This window comes from Strix aluco, chromosome 3 (assembly GCF_031877795.1).
Source record: "Strix aluco isolate bStrAlu1 chromosome 3, bStrAlu1.hap1, whole genome shotgun sequence".
Lineage (NCBI taxonomy): Eukaryota > Metazoa > Chordata > Aves > Strigiformes > Strigidae > Strix > Strix aluco.
Window position 1 is genome coordinate 382,667 of NC_133933.1, and position 18,966 is coordinate 401,632.

At 45.7% G+C, this 18,966-nt stretch overlaps 1 protein-coding gene across 4 annotated transcripts in view; it reads left to right on the forward strand.

Annotated features, from left to right (window-relative positions):
* Positions 1-18,966, forward strand: part of SPTBN1 (spectrin beta, non-erythrocytic 1) — a 151,738-nt gene that overhangs the window by 124,385 nt on the left and 8,387 nt on the right. For all 4 annotated transcript variants that reach the window (XM_074817067.1, XM_074817068.1, XM_074817066.1 and 1 more), the window contains 14 exons: positions 2,269-2,415; positions 4,049-4,312; positions 4,992-5,216; positions 5,448-5,537; positions 5,799-6,077; positions 7,288-7,418; positions 8,728-8,932; positions 9,071-9,445; positions 11,680-11,924; positions 12,330-12,468; positions 13,565-13,649; positions 14,799-14,995; positions 16,105-16,217; positions 16,804-16,867. In XM_074817067.1, the coding sequence (XP_074673168.1) occupies positions 2,269-2,415; positions 4,049-4,312; positions 4,992-5,216; positions 5,448-5,537; positions 5,799-6,077; positions 7,288-7,418; positions 8,728-8,932; positions 9,071-9,445; positions 11,680-11,924; positions 12,330-12,468; positions 13,565-13,649; positions 14,799-14,995; positions 16,105-16,217; positions 16,804-16,867 (2,559 nt within the window). The remainder of the gene's footprint in view (positions 1-2,268; positions 2,416-4,048; positions 4,313-4,991; positions 5,217-5,447; positions 5,538-5,798; positions 6,078-7,287; positions 7,419-8,727; positions 8,933-9,070; positions 9,446-11,679; positions 11,925-12,329; positions 12,469-13,564; positions 13,650-14,798; positions 14,996-16,104; positions 16,218-16,803; positions 16,868-18,966) is intronic.

Genomic DNA, 18,966 nt, shown 5'->3' on the forward strand with positions numbered 1-18,966 from the left:
GCAGAAAATCCTGAGAAGAGATGTGATAAATTTTGCCATTTAGTTTTTTCTTTGATTTCCTGCTCTTTCACAGCTCACCTTCGAAGAGATTAAAGCTGATCTTCCCTGTACGTGCTTAGAAGTCCCAGCACTGTCTGGGCTAATTTCTGTGGGGACGCCAGAGTGAAAGCATTTGGCGAGACTCCGCACCTCCCAAGTTCTCTGCCTGCTGGCGGAGCGTGCCGGCAGGTTTGGTCAGCGGCGCAGTCTGTGAGCCTTGTGCTGCAAGACAGGCTGTGTCCGCTTGGGTATTTGCAGTGTCTGGGAAGTGCAGCAGCACTTGGTGCTCTTTCACCTTACCCTGTTGCTCTGCCAGATTTACAAGGGCTTTGTCTCTGTGTTTCTCTTAGTTGGTGCCTGGTTTTCATTGCACAGTGCTCGAATCTTCTGGGAGCTGAGAGCAGAAACAACATTTTGTGGTATAGGTGCAAAGGATGGGAGGAGGCCTAATAGCCAGCTCTGCTGGCATTAACAGCTGGCATGATGTTCTGGAGAAATAAATACTCCAAGAGTCCATCTGAGGCCCTGTTTTAGGGAATTACTGTATTATTTTTTATATCTACTTTTGCACTGAAGATACGCTCCAGTGACTAGAGCGGCTGCAAATACCGGACTTTAATAGTCACCCCTTAAATGCTTTATTTGCACTTTTGTGTTACCAGGAGGAACATAACAACATGGTGAGAGTCAGAAATGAGGGTTTTATCCTGACAGCCCCTGGCTGTGTGCCACGTATCGGCTGGGTCACCTGCTAATATGAACAATACCACCTTTCCTTGGGAAACACCTCTAAATCCTCAGAGGACTTAATGCTGTGGCTGAGTAAAAGCAAACAATGAAAGACAAGCAGTGCAATTTGCAGAGTATAGCAGCTGTGTCCTACCCAGACAGACGGGAGTACCCACTAATTTCAGGTTATACAGTAATCCTTGAGGTAGCCTTTGTAGCTTTATTAAGTAGCACAGTAGCCTGTTAAAGCTGTAGCTTGGCTGCCCACTGGAGGTCTCCATTACATGAGCGTTTTTCTGTTCAGATTTGATAGCAAGATCAGATGAGCTTCTTTTGTGGAGCTTAATGGTGCCTTTAAGGGACAATTTAAAAAAAGCTCGTGAGTGCTAAATGAATTTGTTGCCCTTTATCCTGAGTGGAGAACTGGGGGGTCTCGCCCATGCTCTGTTGTTACTCTGCTTGTCAGGGTGCTTCCTCGGCAGGATGGGGCACGTTGCTGCGGTGGCATTCTAGAAACAAAGCTTAGAGGGGTTTTTTTAGACATTTTCTGCTTGGGTAGGTGACTCTAAATATGCACACAGTTACTCTTTTTCAAATTCTATAAGCATTTCTGTGAATGTGTTTTTTATCCACACCTAAGAGACAGATAAGGCAGTCAGACTCACCCTGGGAGGAAATCTGCTGTTGTCTGCTATGATCATTTTCACATTCTATTTCCCCTTGGCAAATCAGCTATCTTTTAAAGTATTGATTTTGTCTAGTGTTGATCTGGAAATTGTTCTCAGTGCCTTTGTACTTGCAGAAAATCAGAATGACATCAGTCTTCTATTTTATATAATGGGAAAAGGAAAGTCTTGAGTACCAAAACCCTGCTGGAGATTGGACAAATAAACAAATTTATTTATGTAAAATTACACAGAGAAAAGACTGGGGAAAAGCTACAAATGTGGTGTGAATTAATGGTACAAAACCATCGCTATTCTTACGACTTTTGATATGAGTAGAAATACAGAATTTCTCATTCAGTGTTTCCCTGAAAAAAGTACCTTGGGGGCTCTGTTTAAATCCAGAGCCCGCCTTTTGCATGGCACTTGGTCAGTGTGTAGTGCTGCGGTGGCCTCAGGCAGGCAGTCAGGCTCCAGGGGTGTGGTGATGACATCCGAGTCCTGGTCCCCAGTAGCACATTGAGTAATGCTGGAAGGGAAGGGCAGTACCAAAATACCCTGTGACCAATAAGTAGGACACATGTCCCTGTTTCTCTTGCTGTTAGACTGCGTAAGACCTGTGTGCTTGATTTTGCTCATCATGGAGTGGATTCCTTTCTGCTTGAGTCATGGCTTGTTTGTATATCGGAGATGGATGTTTAAATTTAACTGTTGAAGAGGTGGATCCTTGACTGATGGAGGCATCTCTTTATCCTTGATCTGGAGGCGTTTTGATGCTTGGCATTATTTCACACTATGAATGTTTTCACAAACACCTGTGTATTTTCCTTCTCAGCTCTCTCTCTGGATCAATGAGAAGATGCTCACAGCCCAGGATATGTCCTATGACGAGGCAAGGAACCTGCACAGCAAATGGCTGAAGCATCAGGCATTTATGGCAGAACTTGCATCCAACAAAGAATGGCTGGAGAAGATTGAAAAGGTAACTAAAGAACATCTGAAAAATGCCCTCATCTTTGTCAAAAACGGCTGTGCACAGAGATGGGATCTGTTCCTCTGCAGAACTGGTTCTTGAATCATCTCTCCAGCTAAGGCAAAAGGAGGCTTCATGACTGTAGGAGAAGTATCTATGGCACTGTGTCTCCATCTAACCCGTTTTATTCCTCGCTGAGGGTAAATGTTTTTATCCAAGATGTTCTCACAGAATAGTCATTGGCCAAGTTGCCAATTTAATTTTGTCTGGTCTGTCTTACCTGTTAGGAGGAAGGCATAACCGAGTTTTCCCCCGAGGTAGAAGGGGCAAATGTTGTGATTTGAGCTAATAAAGTGGAAGTACTTCCTGGGAAATACTGAATGTAGGCGAATAACTGAATTTAGACTCCCATGCTGGTTTTCATTCATTCAGGACTATAATCAGGCTGCCTTTCCTCATGCAAAATTAGTGCATGCAGTAAAGTACGGCCAGTTTTGCGATTAATTAAGGTTCACAGCTCTGTATCAAGTTACTTTGAAGGCTTTAATATGCTGTGATGAGCTGTACTTTGTTTCCCCCATTTCTCATGTGCAGCTCTGGAACACTAAGGAGGTCTCGTCTTTAGCTCTGACAGTGGGTTTCTGTTCAGTGTAAGTTAGCTTAATTGCTCATTTCCTCTCCCACTTTGGCACTCTGTATCCCATTAGAGGCTTTTCTGTGATCTGCAAATAGCAATACCCTTTAATGGTGTAATTAGAAGGCTGCTCTTAGTACTGGAAGTACTTTTTTAGTGATGCTAATACATCCTCACCCTTTGCCTCTGAAAAATCAGATTGCAGCAAAGTACCAGAGTTGTGTATGGAGCCACAGCTGACAATCACTGTATTAATGTTACCACAGCTGTTGAATGTGCTGGGTTGTCAGTAGTGTTCATACCTGAAAAGGTTTTGTCCCTTGTCAGCACTGCCCAGGAGCAGAGGCAGAAGTGTGATTAGAAGTAAATAAAGTATTTCCAGAAGTAATACAGTCTTTGTGAAGGGCAAAAAGTATATCTCAAGTTCAGGTGCTCTGCTGATGCCAGGTGCAGGGTTCCTGCTTCCCAGGAAGATTGTTCCTCTCTGATGTTAGCTTAGACCCCTGGTCATTGCTCTAAGCCGCTGATGTAACCCTCTACAGCTGCACAGCTCACTTTGGGTGCCATAAGCTCCGTCTCCCAGCACTGTGCTGGGTCTCCGTCCCTCTCCCGGTGAAGTGGCCCGCGGAAGCTGGGCACGCTGCTCGTTTGGCTGCAGGTCCCTCCTCCGCTGTCAGCCGGGCACGGGGGGGGGGGCAGCGGGGGGCAGGCGGCTCCGCTCCCCTCTGAGCGGGGGCCCCAGGAGTTCCCACCGAGGAACACCTGTGGCGGGGAGGAGAAAGGAGGCGCTGCTGGGCCTTCCCATTGCCAGGAAACCCTCTTGCTGGCGACAGACGGGCCCGGGAGCTGGTGTTCTGGAAGGAGTCATTGGGTAATTGGAGAGAGAAAATGAGTGGTTGGTGCTGCCAGCCGATGAGGAATCCTGAGTGCTTACTAATCAGAATAATTCAACTAACGGTCTGTGAGTGCTTCCGAGGAGCTACCATTTTGTTGCTCTGTGCTTTGCAGGAGGGAATGCAGCTCATCGCAGAGAAACCAGAGACCGAAGCCATAGTGAAAGAAAAGCTGACAGGTCTCCATCAAATGTGGGAAGAGCTTGAATCCACGACCCAGACCAAGGCCCAGCGTCTCTTTGATGCAAACAAGGCGGAGCTTTTTACCCAGAGCTGTGCTGATTTGGATAAGTGGCTGAATGGTTTGGAGAGTCAAATTCAGTCAGACGACTATGGAAAGGATCTCACCAGTGTCAACATCCTGTTGAAGAAGCAGCAGGTAAATGGAGGGCAGGTTGCAGAGTGGGCAGACAGCGGGTATCTGCGCTCAGGCGAGCAGACGGGGGTTCCTTCCCATTTAGAAAAGAATTTATTTGCTTTTCTTTCTTCCTGTTGTTTCGTGTATCTTAAAGAACCAGAAATATCCCCAGAAACAAATCAGCCATAAATTTCTTGCTACAATCTCTACCTTACACTGCCTTCCTTCCCTACATTAATATCCCATTCTCTCTCCTGCTGTAGTCCTCCAGTCTCTGGTCCTTCCCTCTCCGTACGGGGCTGCCTGCCTGTGATCACACTTGCCCAAAGCTGGTCGGTCCCTGATTCCCCACTGTAAAGGCAGCAAGGAGTAGCAAGGATAGCAGGGAGCAGTGAAGCTCTTGTAGGCACCTAGCTGTGCTCCAGAGTTGTTCGGGGTGACTTGTGAAAGCCATGTGGTGGGCCACGTTCACCGTTTGCGCGAGCAGGCCGAACTGAGGGCTGTCAGCAGGTGGCCACAGTTGTGAATCTGTGTTTCAAGCCTTGCTCCTTGCAATATGAATGCTGCAATAATGATTCATGTGGTAAATCCTTACTGACCAGCATCCGTTCTTCCTTCTTCTGAAGCTATTGGGGTACCCTAGTCGTATCAGCTGCTTTTACCCTGGTTTTCAGGACCTCTTTGCCATGTTTCTGTTTAGATGCTAGAGAACCAAATGGATGTTCGTAAGAAGGAGATCGAGGAGCTGCAAAGTCAGGCACGGGCTTTAAGTCAAGAAGGGAAGAGTACAGATGAAGTAGATGGCAAACGCCTTACTGTAGAAAAGAAATTTTTGGAGTTGCTGGAACCTTTGAATGAAAGAAAGGCAAACCTGCTGGCCTCCAAAGAGATCCACCAGTTCAACCGGGATGTGGAAGATGAAATTGTGAGTAGACAAGAAACCCTGTTCCCCAGACACCACAGCTCTCACCAGCCGTCACAGCTCTTGCAGAGCTATCACAGGAAGAAACCTTTCGGTCATGTCTCTCGGTAGCATGTTTGAGGCATGCTGCTTTTCACATCTTGCATGCTCCACAAGGTGCAAGAAGCATCTGCTGCCCTAACTCTTAGCGGGGGTTCCTTGAAATCACGTGTGCTCTTCTTCCCTTGCTTTCAGCTGTGGGTCGGAGAGAGGATGCCTATAGCTACATCGACTGATCACGGACACAACCTCCAGACCGTCCAGCTACTGATAAAGAAAAACCAGGTCAGTAGGTGCTGTTAGAGCTCCACACCTGTGGTTTCTCCTTAGTGCTGACTTAATTCAGGAAGGAAAGGCTTGGGGTAGAACAATGGGTGCTTCAGTGGTGATGTGCTGGCAGGGGCAGTGTGACGTTCAGGGAGAGCACGGCCCCAGTTTGTGAGGCAATGGCGTGTGTTTTGCTGCCCCTCTGGAGTTAACACCCCTGACTGGCATTTCTGTTTTGTTCAGTGCAGTGTCTCATCAGTCTGCTTCTCTCCTGTGTAGACCCTTCAGAAAGAAATCCAGGGACATCAGCCTCGTATCGATGACATTTTTGAGAGGAGTCAAAACATTATCACAGAGAGCAGCCCTAATGCTGAAGCCATTCGGCAGAGGCTGGCAGACCTGCAGCAGCTGTGGAACCTCCTAATCGAGGAGACAGAGAAACGCCACAAGCGCCTGGAGGAGTCTCACAGAGCCCAGCAGTATTATTTCGACGCTGCCGAGGCTGAGGCCTGGATGAGCGAGCAGGAGCTCTACATGATGTCAGAAGAGAAAGCCAAGGTGAGCAGCTGCACAGCGACGCTAGGGTGATTTTAATTGCTTAGCCAGGGGTGGGCAGGTGACATAATTGAACGTGTTGCTAATGTAATGGTAGCATAAACAAATTTAATCCCCTAGTGAAAGCTCCAGCAATGACCTCTTCTCTCTGTTAGGACATCTCTGATAGTGTGGCGGGCAGGCTGAGCTGAGCCGAGTCAGCCACGTGTCCTCACGCTGTGGGGGGCAGCTGCGTGCCTGCCTCTGCTGTGAGCTCAGAGTTAGCAGTACAGGCCACTTAGGCCAAGTTTTCTGTTAGTTTTGGATCACTGGGAACAGCACTGTGCACCTGTCTGTGAAACAGGGCCTGGTGGTCGCTCAGTTGATGCCACAAGTCATCAGCTTTTACTCCCAGTGATGTGAAATCAGAACAACGTCAGAGCGTACCAAAGAGTACATGAACTCCTGTTTTTTTAAGGAGGTGTTTTGAGTGCTGTATCTTATTAGTTATATACATAAATGCACTGTGTTCACTGCCCTGATACAATAAAAGTCAGCTTGGTATCAGTGTAACACATTCCATGGGTGTTCAGTCTTCAGAAGGGTTTGTTTTCCTTCTTGTATCTAAGCAATGCAAGTAAAAGGGAGTATTAATGTGAATAGTTCATCACACAAAACATTTTAATGAAAAGGCTTATTGACGATGCTGGTTAACGCTGGGAGTTGGAGGTTGTTTTCTTAATCATAACAATGCATAGAAAATTTTGATGGGAATTTCTACAGGCATTTTGGTGGAGAATCCTTTGGTACGGGCTCCATGGGATTTCTGTTCTTTGACCCAGGCTGTCACTGAGAAGCCTGACAAGTGCCGTGCCTAAAACTGTTCCATTTTTCTGAGCTCTGCACAATCACCAGTGTTGTGTAAACACACAAAGAGCTTCATAGAGGAGGAAATTCAACGTGCTCAGTGCACAGCTGATGTAATTTTGTTCTGCATCCCAGAGGGGTTGTTGCATTCACTCTTTGACTTGCTTTGCTTTCTGTGGGTAGCGTGTGCTGTGAACTCAACTATTAATATACCATTGTCAGAACAACTTGTCTTCCAGCTGTTCTTGGAAGCACTTTATAAATCTTCCTGGCTCCCACTTTTTGCTCATCCACACAGTTGAGCTTGCTGTGTGGTGTCTTTCTCTGGAGTGGGGGACTTGACTGTCCTTTTCTGTCACCGTTACAGGATGAGCAGAGCGCGGTGTCCATGCTGAAGAAACACCAGATTTTGGAACAAGCTGTAGAAGACTATGCTGAAACTGTGCACCAGCTTTCAAAGACCAGCAGAACTTTGGTGGCAGATAATCACCCAGAAAGGTATTAACTGCCATTTCTAATTGGATTATGCGTTCTTTCAGTAGTTCAGTCATTTTGCTGGGTCGTTCTGACGCACAAAGACTGCAGCAATGAGTAAGTAGCGGAGGAGAGTGTACAGAGGAAGAAGAGTTGAGCCTCACTCAGTTCCAGATGCATGTTGGACCACCCTGATTGGGCCAGAGCCAGGGTCCTGAGCAGGGTCAGTATGTGCAGCTGCTGACTTCTGGATAGTACTGGACACCTTCAGTAAACGTCTGTTGTATCCTGCAGGCAGGCTGGCAGTGTCAGGTCTGCCTTACGGAGGCACAGTAATCCCAACACATGCTCCGTATTTACCCTTTCAACCAGCTTTATGTCTGGCCCCGAGGGTCACAGTCATTTGTCCTTCTGTCCGTAGGGCAGAGCTCCCCAACATCTGCCTCCTCTCGCTCAGATTCCGGTAGAATCAGAGACTGGAATCTGAGGCTTTAGACATGGACACATTAACGTCTTGATTTTGGTAAATTCATCTCAACTTTCGTAAATGGCTTTCCCGGTGGGAGAATTCAGGAAGCTTAAGAACTGTTCAGCTGTAAGAGCTGCAGCCAAGCAAACGGAATTCTCCGTTGGCCTCCACTGCAGGGCTGATTTGATGTGTTTAACGGCTCTGCCTTCACAGATAGGAAGATAGGACTGTCTTAGGAAAGACTCTCTGCCTCTGGTGGAAGATTGTTATTTAACTCAAAAGCACTCTCTTGTGGTCATGATCATTTCTGGTGAGAGTGGATTTCCTGGCTGAGCTGACTGAGTACCGGAATAACAAACAACTTGAGAAGGCAGAGGGAAGGCAATCTGACAGGGCCACATGGCTCGGGCAGAAGATAGGCCAAAGACAGGCAAGTAGAAATATTAATCCCTTCTGGAAATGCTGAGATTTATGGAATAAGAAACCCATGAGTGCTTTTGAACTTCCAAGCAGAATTTAAACAAAAATGAAATGCCGCTTGCCTCAGCAGTTCGGATCCTGCCTGTAGTTTTGGGAGAAGACTCTGGTGTGACCTGTGGTCAGACAGATGGAGAGCTTGGTTCCCAGCTTTGCACTCTAAAGCCAGGAGGGTTATAGGTACAGGGCAGAGAAATTTTCCAGCTAGTGCAGTCAGCTGTGCCCGCAGAGGGTTGTTCTGGTGTGTCTGAGCCAAATCTGTGCGTGCAGCAGACGTGCATTCTGTGGAGTAAATACCCTGAGTGATTTTTGTTCTTTGTAGTTTTTTCCCATACACTTTCCATTTATAAAAGGTGATGAGGACTCAGTGCTCTTTGGTTTTTTCAGCGAGCGTATCAGCATGCGCCAGTCCAAAGTGGACAAGCTGTACGCAGGCCTGAAGGATCTGGCTGAAGAGCGACGGGGCAAGCTGGATGAGAGGCACCGGCTGTTCCAGCTGAACCGTGAGGTGGACGACCTGGAGCAGTGGATTGCTGAAAGGGAGGTGGTGGCGGGATCCCACGAGCTGGGGCAGGATTACGAGCACGTAACGGTGAGTTCTGGGGACGCGCCGGCAGGTCAGCCTTCCTTGTCTGGGTGCTGCAGACAGCCGATGGTTCGTGGCTCGCGTGGGTCGCACCAATCCGACCGCGGTGGCAGCGCGGCCTGAGTCCGTCCCCCTGTGTTTCAGATGCTGCAGGAGCGGTTCCGAGAGTTCGCCCGAGACACGGGAAACATTGGGCAGGAGCGGGTTGACACCGTGAACCACATGGCAGATGAACTCATCAACTCTGGACATTCAGACGCTGCGACGATTGCGGAGTGGAAGGACGGACTCAATGAGGCCTGGGCTGATCTCCTGGAGCTCATCGACACGAGAACACAAATTCTAGCAGCCTCTTACGAACTGCACAAATTTTACCACGATGCCAAGGAGATCTTAGGACGTATTCAAGACAAACATAAGAAACTGCCCGAAGAGCTTGGTAGAGACCAAAACACAGTGGAAACACTACAGAGAATGCACACAACGTTTGAGCATGATATCCAGGCACTTGGCACCCAGGTGTGTAGCAAGGGAAGGGCACTGTCTGGGGGGGTGGGGACCCGAGCTGTGTGGCGCTGCTGCAGCTCTTGGCCCCACCGGGGCTGGGAGGGCTGCCAGCTGCTTTCCAGGTGTATTTCTGTGGGAATAACTTTACCTGCGTCATTTTCTTGTCTGTCTTTCTGCTTCTCTGCAATTGCATTAGGTTAATTAGTTTATCTAAAATAGAAATCCGTAAGTCCGCAGATTTCTGAATCTGTAGGTAATTGTGTAACGTTACTCCATTTCCTGTCCTTGGTTGAAGAAGAAACCGTAAAGGCAGAGAACTTCTGTGTTGATTTACAGCAGAGCAGCTCCTGACAGTCTCAGCTTGCCCTGGGCGTAGGAAGAGAGAGTGGATGGAGAGGCACGAGGGTGACACACGGCAGCTCCTCAGAGGACCTTTTTCTGATCACCTCCAGCAGCAGCACCAGCAGTACGCCTGGGTGCTTGATGGGATTGGAAAATAGCTTACACATGAAGAAAAAAGGGTTCATCTGACTTAATGTATTGATTCTTTAGTCAGCTTCTGACAGGCATTGAACAGATACTAAATCTAAAGAATTTTTAATGTACCAGAGGTAATATGAAATACAGGTTTCAGATTTTTCTGTCCTTTAACATTGTTCTTGGGTGTTATATTAATTGTACCGGAAGGTACCTCAGATTTGCCTGCTCCTTACACCAGGTTCACCTCGGTGAACGCAAGATGCAACTGTCCTATCCCATGGAGGAATCAATATTCCAAAGGATAGTTGGAGGACAGGGGCAAATATGAAGTGATGTGTAAGCTTGGTTGGGTTTTTGATTGTTTTTTTTGTTTGTTTTAAAAACCCTCAAAAGTCCCAACCAAACCCTTTCCTGCTAGGCATTTTTTATTTGTCCTTTCTGAGAGGCAAAGGAAGTCTGATGACCTACAAAGAGGCTTTCAGACTTGGTTATGAATCTGGGCATTCTGTCTGAAGTATTGCTTTTTATGATGCTTCCAAACAGCCGTCTGAAGAGATTTAAAGTACATAGTCCAGGCTAAGATTTTTAAAAGGAGCCAAACTTGATCTAATTCTGAATCTTTTGAAGCCAAGGTATGTTAAATAGAAGGTGGCAGCCGTTCATACAGCACACAGGGGATTCTAAACCAAAACACATTGTTCAGCTGCCAAAGTGAAAATTTCAGAAGAGAACAAGTTGCTTAAGGAATGGAGGAATTACGACTGACTGCAATTACCCCAGTAGGTCAGAAGAGATAGCTTTCATGGCCAAGCTGCCTGCCAATTCTTGATTATGTGGCAATTTACATAGCTTTTACACTAGAATAAAGGGGATGTAGCAACCATTTGATTTTCTGAGTGGTTTACTTTCCGAAGCTGTGGATTTTATACATAAAATGGGGGATGTTCACAAAATACCAATCCCAGTCTCAAAAAGGTGTTTACAATCAAGGCCTAAATGAAAGGATACACAATCATAGCACAGAGCTGTGGGGAAAGCACTTAGGGTAGTTTATTGGTGAAACAGCTAAAGCACAAGATGGATCATTATGACAGTGGCCTGATCTCTGTGCCTGTAGCTAGAACACTTTAATTTGGTGTTCAAACTTCCTTTTTTTTAAAAAAAAAAAAAAAAAAAGAGAGAGAATATTATTATAAAAGAGGTAATAGAATGATTCCTGGCTCCAAAAGATGTGAAACAGTCCCATAGCATTTCATGTCCCAAGACAGTGTTTGAAAGGAAAAGAGATTTCTAATAGTAGAAAGATCTTTGAATTTCCAAGTTTTCTTCTGTTTGAAGTCATTATCTACATTTTTGAAAAAACCTCTCCTTTACTAAACTACATTTTTCATACTCTGACAAGGTAGCGGTTTTGCTACAGGAGTTCTTGAGTGGCATTGAAAATTTGTTGATGAAAATGTTCCCCATTTGCCCTGACATTTAACAGCCACTTTGTATTGGCACTCAGTTTTACAGGAAGTTTAGTCAGTGGCAAGTCTTTGTTATCTTGGGGGCCCCTTGACTCAATGGTCTTGTCTAAGGAATACTCCAGAGGGATCTACTGACTTAATGACAGAACAAACCTTTGTAGTATCGACAGGCCAGATATATTAGCAGTGACTTCAGAAAGCCATTCAGATGAAGAGTTAGCAGCTACAGTGTCCCCATATTGGTGACTCAAAAGCATCCAAACGCTGATGCATTTCTCTCTCACAAAAACACACCAGGTGAGACAGCTGCAGGAGGATGCTGCCCGCCTTCAGGCTGCCTACGCTGGAGACAAAGCTGATGACATCCAGAAGAGGGAAAACGAGGTCCTGGAGGCCTGGAAGGCGCTGCTGGATGCCTGCGAGGGCCGCAGGGTCAGGCTGGTGGACACAGGAGACAAGTTCCGTTTCTTCAGCATGGTTCGTGATCTCATGCTTTGGATGGAAGACGTTATCCGACAGATAGAAGCCCAAGAAAAGCCCAGGTAATGTGAAGTATCTCTTCTCAATCAGAAGATAAGGTCAGTTGAGGAAAAGGCTCCGTATGACTGAGCCAGAAACTGAGAGAGGCTGTCAGAATGTGATGGGGCTGTAGCAGCTCGCTTCTGTGTACTGCCGTCCAGCAGAGGCTGGGGGCTCGGGGAGCAGTTGCACTGTGACATTGTCTTCAGAGAGATTCAGTCTCGCACGCTTGTTTATTTGATCTCTGATTCAGACCAGAATGGTGCCATTTCTGAGGGAAGTCTGCTAGCAGACTTGCTTCTTTGCTACGAAGACAATCCAGGGATTAATTTTTTTATCATAGAGTTGTGGGTTAGTTTACTTGTTTCGAAATGTAACAACTGTTACTCTGGAATACATGTTTCGTAACCACAGATTGCTCATTTTAGGGATGTTTCGTCTGTTGAACTACTAATGAATAATCACCAGGGTATCAAAGCAGAAATCGATGCCCGAAATGACAGCTTTACTACCTGCATTGAGCTCGGCAAATCTCTTCTGGCAAGAAAACACTATGCATCAGAGGAGGTACTGTGCTTCCTGCCTGCATAGCAGCCGCAGTGCAGCTGGCCTCTAGAGTTTGTTTCAGCTGGAGAAACTTGCGTTGTGTAATCTACAGATTAATAAGCTGCTTATTTATAATGACATACATTACTTCAGGGACTGTTGCATTTAGTAGTTGTTGGGAAGTTAGTGAATAATTCAGCTCTGTGAATTCATATTGGGTAGCAGAGATGGCACCTAAATTTACAGTCCAGGAATGCAAAGAAGCTGTCGCCTTCAGCTCTGCAGAGAGAAGGCTCCGGGGTGGCTGTGTTTGGAAAGGTGACTTCTTTAAGCAAGAGCAGAGGCCACCCCGAGAGAGCCTGAATTCTCTACAGGGGAACTGGCATGCTAGGAAGAGCCCTGCTAGGGGAAGGACCAGGGAAAGGTTTGTCTCATAGGAAGCAAATCCAGGGAATTTTAACAGAAAAACATATCCAGCTGCTTAAGGCCTTGATTTATTTTCTGCTTTGTCTAGGCCAGAGGATAGAGGCTCAACCCCTGCTTCTTCCTGCCTCCCTTGGGTGGAGGGAGGATAGCCGCATGTTGTAGATCCTGCCCGCTCAGGGCAGTGATATTTTCTGTGCCTGTGTGCTGTGCAGTGCCCTTGGAGAAACCTTGGCTCCAGCACCAGTATGTTTGGCTGGCCAGTGTTCACCCTGAGAACAGCACGGGGCTCAGGCTGGCACGTGAGTGGCCTTAGCACAGGTAGCTTGTAACAGCCACGAGCAGCGCGTTTTACATTATTTGTTAGAAAAAGGGGCAGAAGATACAATACGTGATTGCACCATTTAGACTTGTTTGTCCATTGTACTCTTTTTACCAAATCCTCTTGGAACTGTAGTTTTTCAGAGATAGTGAATGCTCATGCAAATGTGGTATTTTAATGCAAATGTCATGTTTGTTTATACTTCCAAGAGAAAAACAACTGTTATATTCACATTTAAGTCACTTCCTGACAATCTAGAACAATGTGTTTCATCAGTGCCTTTTGCTGGTGGTAATGGCTTATTCGGTGTGGTGGGGCGAGCTTGCTGCGTGGTGCTTGTGTAACAGTCCTGCATTCTCCTCTTCAATCCAGATCAAGGAAAAGCTGCTGCAGCTGACAGAAAAGAGAAAAGAAATGATTGACAAATGGGAAGACAGATGGGAGTGGCTGAGACTAAGTAAGGCCGTCCTCGGGTTTCTTTTGGGCAGGGCCATAGCTAACTCTCTTCACCCTGTCTTTCTGAGCGGCTCCTCACTCTTACTAGCAGTGCTTGAAAGTGTGTTTGTACTGTAATAACTGTAAGATTCACACCTGTTGATTGTAAAATAACGGAGAATTTGAAACGAAGAAACACACACCAGAGGTCTCACTCTCTATGGTCAGATTTGGAGCTGGGTGAAACAGATCTACTGTATTTTGCAGGTGTCACGTTCCACCTGTGCTATTGCAAAGGAAGCCCTACTGAAGAACAGGGAGGAGTAAAGCCCCGCTTACCTTACGCATGTAATGTGCCTGCGTTATCTGAGGGGCTACAGTGTTGGCGAGCAGCTCACTGACAAAAGGTGTACGTGTAGACGTTGCAGCATTCTGCAAGTTTTACACCAGCAACAACCACCCGGTTCTGCCACTCGAACAGGGTGATCCGTTCTCCTGTACGGGCTGAAGCCTTTGCAGCAGACAGTTGTCCAGGATCTCAAACCATGTAGTGCAGTGTAGTCATGTTGTGGGGTTCTGGGCTGCTGTCTGTATGTTCCTCATTTTTTCTGAGCCTCAGCAGGCTTCCAGAAATACAGTAGCATGGACAGTTGTCCCTTAGTTTGGGTCTTTGTACCATATTATTCATCAAAATTGCCATTCACAAAAGCCGTGGAACCATTTTTTCAGCTGTGAAGGCAGAGGGAAGGAAACCTGGAACTGTAGCCCTGTAGACAAGCACATAAAGGACAGAAATACTGCTTGCTGAAGGGAACTGGAGCCTGCAGTCTAGCTGTTCTGTAGACAGGCCAGTCTGAGGAAGAAAACCAGCAGATAACAGACTTTCTGCTCTGAAGTTAGTAGGGTACAGCAGATTAGAACAAAAAGGAAGTACTGAAATTGCAAAATGAAGTAGTGATGGTGGACAGTTTATTTTTCCTCAAAGCAAAGCCAACTGGATAAATTTCTGTCTTTTAAAATGATTAATTTTGGTGAGCTTAGTTAAATACTTAACCGAATGCGTTTACTTTTTCCCCTGAGCTATGCTTAAATAAATTCAGAAGATGCCTGATGACTTCATGATGCTCTTTTTGACATTAATGGCACTGATGTCTGTACGTTCTTTGCTCAGTTTTGGAGGTACACCAGTTTTCAAGAGATGCAAGTGTGGCTGAGGCTTGGCTGCTGGGACAGGAGCCCTACCTATCTAGTCGTGAAATAGGTCAAAGTGTTGATGAAGTGGAAAAATTAATTAAGCGGCATGAAGCATTTGAAAAATCCGCAGCTACTTGGGATGAGAGATTTGCAGCCCTGGAAAGACTGACCACGGTGAGTGCTCTGATCACCTCTCCTGGCCAGTCCCCGTCATTTCGGTGCCAGCTGATTGTTCGGAGTAACTCCCAGCATCACCAGCCTAATCTCCATTTGTTGATCAGGCCCAGCCCATCACCAGAGCCTGAAGTTTCATGTTCCCAACAATACTGAAACCCTCTTTGGTTAATTTGAGCTCAACAACCTGCAAGGAAAAAGCTCGAGTGACCTTAGTAGTCAGGAAGAGCTGCCTCAGGCCCAGGAGTGATGACCCAGAAGCAAATTGAAGAGCTGAGCAGTTTGCTTCAGCCCTCTGCTGAGCAGCTTGTACTGCTGAAAGGGAAGGGGGATTCTGAGCTAAGAAGACCCCGCTCCAAACACTCGAGATGATTTTTGGTTAAAGATGACAGTATGAGGAGACAGGGGCGGGGAGGGGAATGCAATAAAAACGTTTGCTGTGTTTTGACTGCTCCAGTACAAGGCTGTATTGTCCCCTAGAAAGACATAATAAGCCAAAAGAACCCCAACCGTTTTGAGCACAGCTGCAGTGTCTGTAATTAATGCTTGGAGAGCACGTTACCATCTTTGGAGAATAATTTTACTTTAGACGCTGAAATTGAAGTGGCTTGATTTTTCACACGCACTGAGCATCACAGCTGCAGACAAAATGAATTGGAGCTTCTCAGCATCTTCAGAAATCAGGCTACTTTTATTTAGATGGTTCATTTCAGGGGTTTGAATGTGAAATACTTTCTTTCTATGTATGGCAAGCAGACAAGAGGATCTCACTTTTCAGTATTTTAATAGCTTGGGCTGCTTTCTCGTTTGTCTGGTTTTTTGTTCCGATAGAATGGATTAGAAAAGCAACACGGACAGTGGTGAGCTGCTATCCAGGCACTCCACTGGATGGTAAAGGGTCTGATACTGTAAGCCTCTACTGAGAAATTCAGTGCAACAAACTTTGCACGATTAATACTTTTAAAGACTGATGCCTTCAAATTTTACTCCAATTAACTTGCAGTTTCAGTAATGTTTCAGAATAATGTGCAGAGTTATTTTTAGTTTCTAGAAATGCCCCTGAAAAATGTGCAGTGCTTTTAAATGCACAAAAATGTTTGATTTCTCAGTTGGAACTGCTGGAAGTACGTCGACAGCAAGAGGAAGAGGAGAGGAAGAGGCAGCCGCCCACTCCCGAGCCCAGCCCAAAGGTTGCAGAGGACACAGACTCCCAGCAGCAATGGTAAGCCCAGGAGTGCGGCCTTCACAGGGGTTCTTCAGGGGGAATGCTCAGGCTGAAGGTGCCTTGTAAAGGGAGGGTCTGGAGGTGCAGGGTTTTGTAATGCGACCCTTTTTAGAAGACTTGGCGGTTTATGACGACAGGACCTTTCCCAGACACCCGAATTCACTCCTAAGTTGAACGTTCCGATTTTTCGTCATGACGCAGTGTTAGAGCTGCTGAGGTGTACCTGGCCCTAAAGCAAGAATGCTGTCTTTACACCCCCCGTGTTACGAATAAAATTTCTGAATAGTCTTGGCTTTCTTCTTTGAGCATCAGTTACAGATAGATTTCAAGCCCAGTCCGTGGAAGAGTAGCATTTATAGAATTACTTGTGTGATAGGAGTGGGCTTATTTGTCAGGTAATTGTCAGGAAAGTCTGTTTTGATCTCAATTAACCCTGGATTTATTTGGTGGGGCCTGAGGATTTTAAGAGCTTGAATTTCTGAGGTGTGCAGTATTCAGTAGGAAAATCTCATTTTGGTAAAAAAGATGTGTGACTTTCAAGAACTTAATACATTTTTTTTCTCTTTTTCCTCTCTCCCAACAGGGATGGGACAAAAGGAGAACAGGTCTCCCAAAATGGTTTGCCATCAGATCAGGAATCTCCACGGGTTAGTTACCGCTCCCAAACCTACCAAAACTACAAAAACTTTATTAGCAGACGGACAGCCAATGACCGGTCGTGGTCTGGACTGTGACAAACAGAATCATTTGCAGCAAAAGACACCTTTTTTCAGTATGGTTTACTGGTACTGGTTTAATCTTTTGGCTTCAGATTTCCCTGCTGCTTTTCTCTTCCTTCCCATCAGTTGACTTTTATTTAATTAGCAGTCCCTTGGAGAGATATTTGCTTCACTTTAATCCTTGTTTATTTGAATCTCCTCACTGACACTCAGTTGCTTTAAGGTGACACATTTATTTCATGTTATTTACTGTGAGTTTTTCATGTCGCTAATAGTATTAAGATTTTCCAGCTAAATCGTCCTTTATATGAGTAATTGAGATTTAATGAGATTACATCATAACGAAGAAGAGAACTAGAATCTGACAGGTATGACGCATCGAATTATACTAACAGGTTTCAGCACGGCAACGTTATTAAATCAGCTGCATTAGCGAGCGAGTTATTTACAAGGCCAAAGATAATACATGCAAGTGAGCTCGGCAGAAAAGGCTGGGAGGGAGGGGACAGTTGGAACTATCGACAAGTAAAAGCCTTAAGGTTAGTTGTATAACATTCCATGCAGTATGGACTCATTGACTGCAGATAAAAATAAACGTGAAATAAACCACTAAAAACTAGTATCTAGATCTATCTTGGTATTTAGTCCTGACGAAGAGTCGTGATCTTGCCGAATAGCTGCGTTGGGGCCCCGCTTTGCCTTGCTCCTGTCCAATTTACACTACAGCACTTGGATTTACTGCCCCCGGAGAGACAGTGCTATAAGTGAGAGTAGGGTGCGGACCCTCATGGAGAGGTTGTGATGCTTTTCTTTGAAAATGAAATAAAATACATTGGTCTGAATCCCAGCTCTTTATTTTATGCAGATGCAGGCTGAATGGTCCATGCCTTATTCATTCCTTCTGGGTAGGGGATGTCCCAGTGGAGCCAGGATGCATGCCAATAATCTTAATGTGTAGCCATAAAAATACCAGTAAATATGTACATACAGTTAACGCAACACAGTGTTGAAACCTGGCTTACCTCTCCATTGCCTTCCTGCAAAGATTACTTGTTTCACTTCATGCTTTGAGTGGTGAGAAAAATGACACTTCTTTTTCTTATGTTTTTGAACCTCACTCTCTGAGGTGATATTAAGTGCAGGAAAGGCTCCTGGCAGGCAGATCGGTGCATATGAGAGCTCTTGCCAGTGCTGCAGAGGAAATGCAGGTGCCCGTCTGGGAGGAAATGCCTTTCAGCATCAGTTTATCTTTCAGATAGCCCATCCCAGTTCCTTCTGGGTCTGCACACGGGCTCTGTCAGTGCTCTGGGATACTAAGCCGTTCTACCTTTTTCTTTGTTTAAATAAAGCCTTTCGGTTCATCTTGAATATTAACTTATGAAGTGAGCTGTCTGTTGTACATTCTGATGCTTACAAAATTATATATAGTTGTGGCAAGGAAGGTGAGGTGGCCTGCAAACACATCCCAGATCATCATCATCTTGTTGGTTACCACAGCCTTATACATCACCTGTTTGCTGCTTTTTTTTGTTTTGTTTTATTACTGTGATACGTAATGCATTTCCATGTTAATCTTTGCCATCTGCACTTCAGTCTTTCCCGAGAGCTTTTTAGCTCAGTTCATCGAATCTTGTGTTGCCATACATCAGATGTACACAGCTCTATTATTTCTGATTGGAGGCGCAAGATACGCTGCCGTTGATCGGAATTTTGACTTCTGACAGCTGGCTGAGCAGTGCAGCTGAATTGTTCTGTATTGGCTGAGCTTGTAAAGTGAGAAAGATGATTGAAAGGATGTGCTTCAGTAATTGTACTTTTGCTGTAACTTGTCTTTCCACCTCATGATGCATGTTTTTTTTTTCTTTTGTCAGGATAACAACATATAGCTTCTTAATGCTTTTAAAACTTCCATAGAAATTTACACAGATGATCTGGTGACCACCTACACCAGTGTTGGCTCTCGGTGCCTGTCAGAGTGTGACAGTTCTCAGGGCAGTGTAGCTATAGCTTCAGACTCCACCATCTGG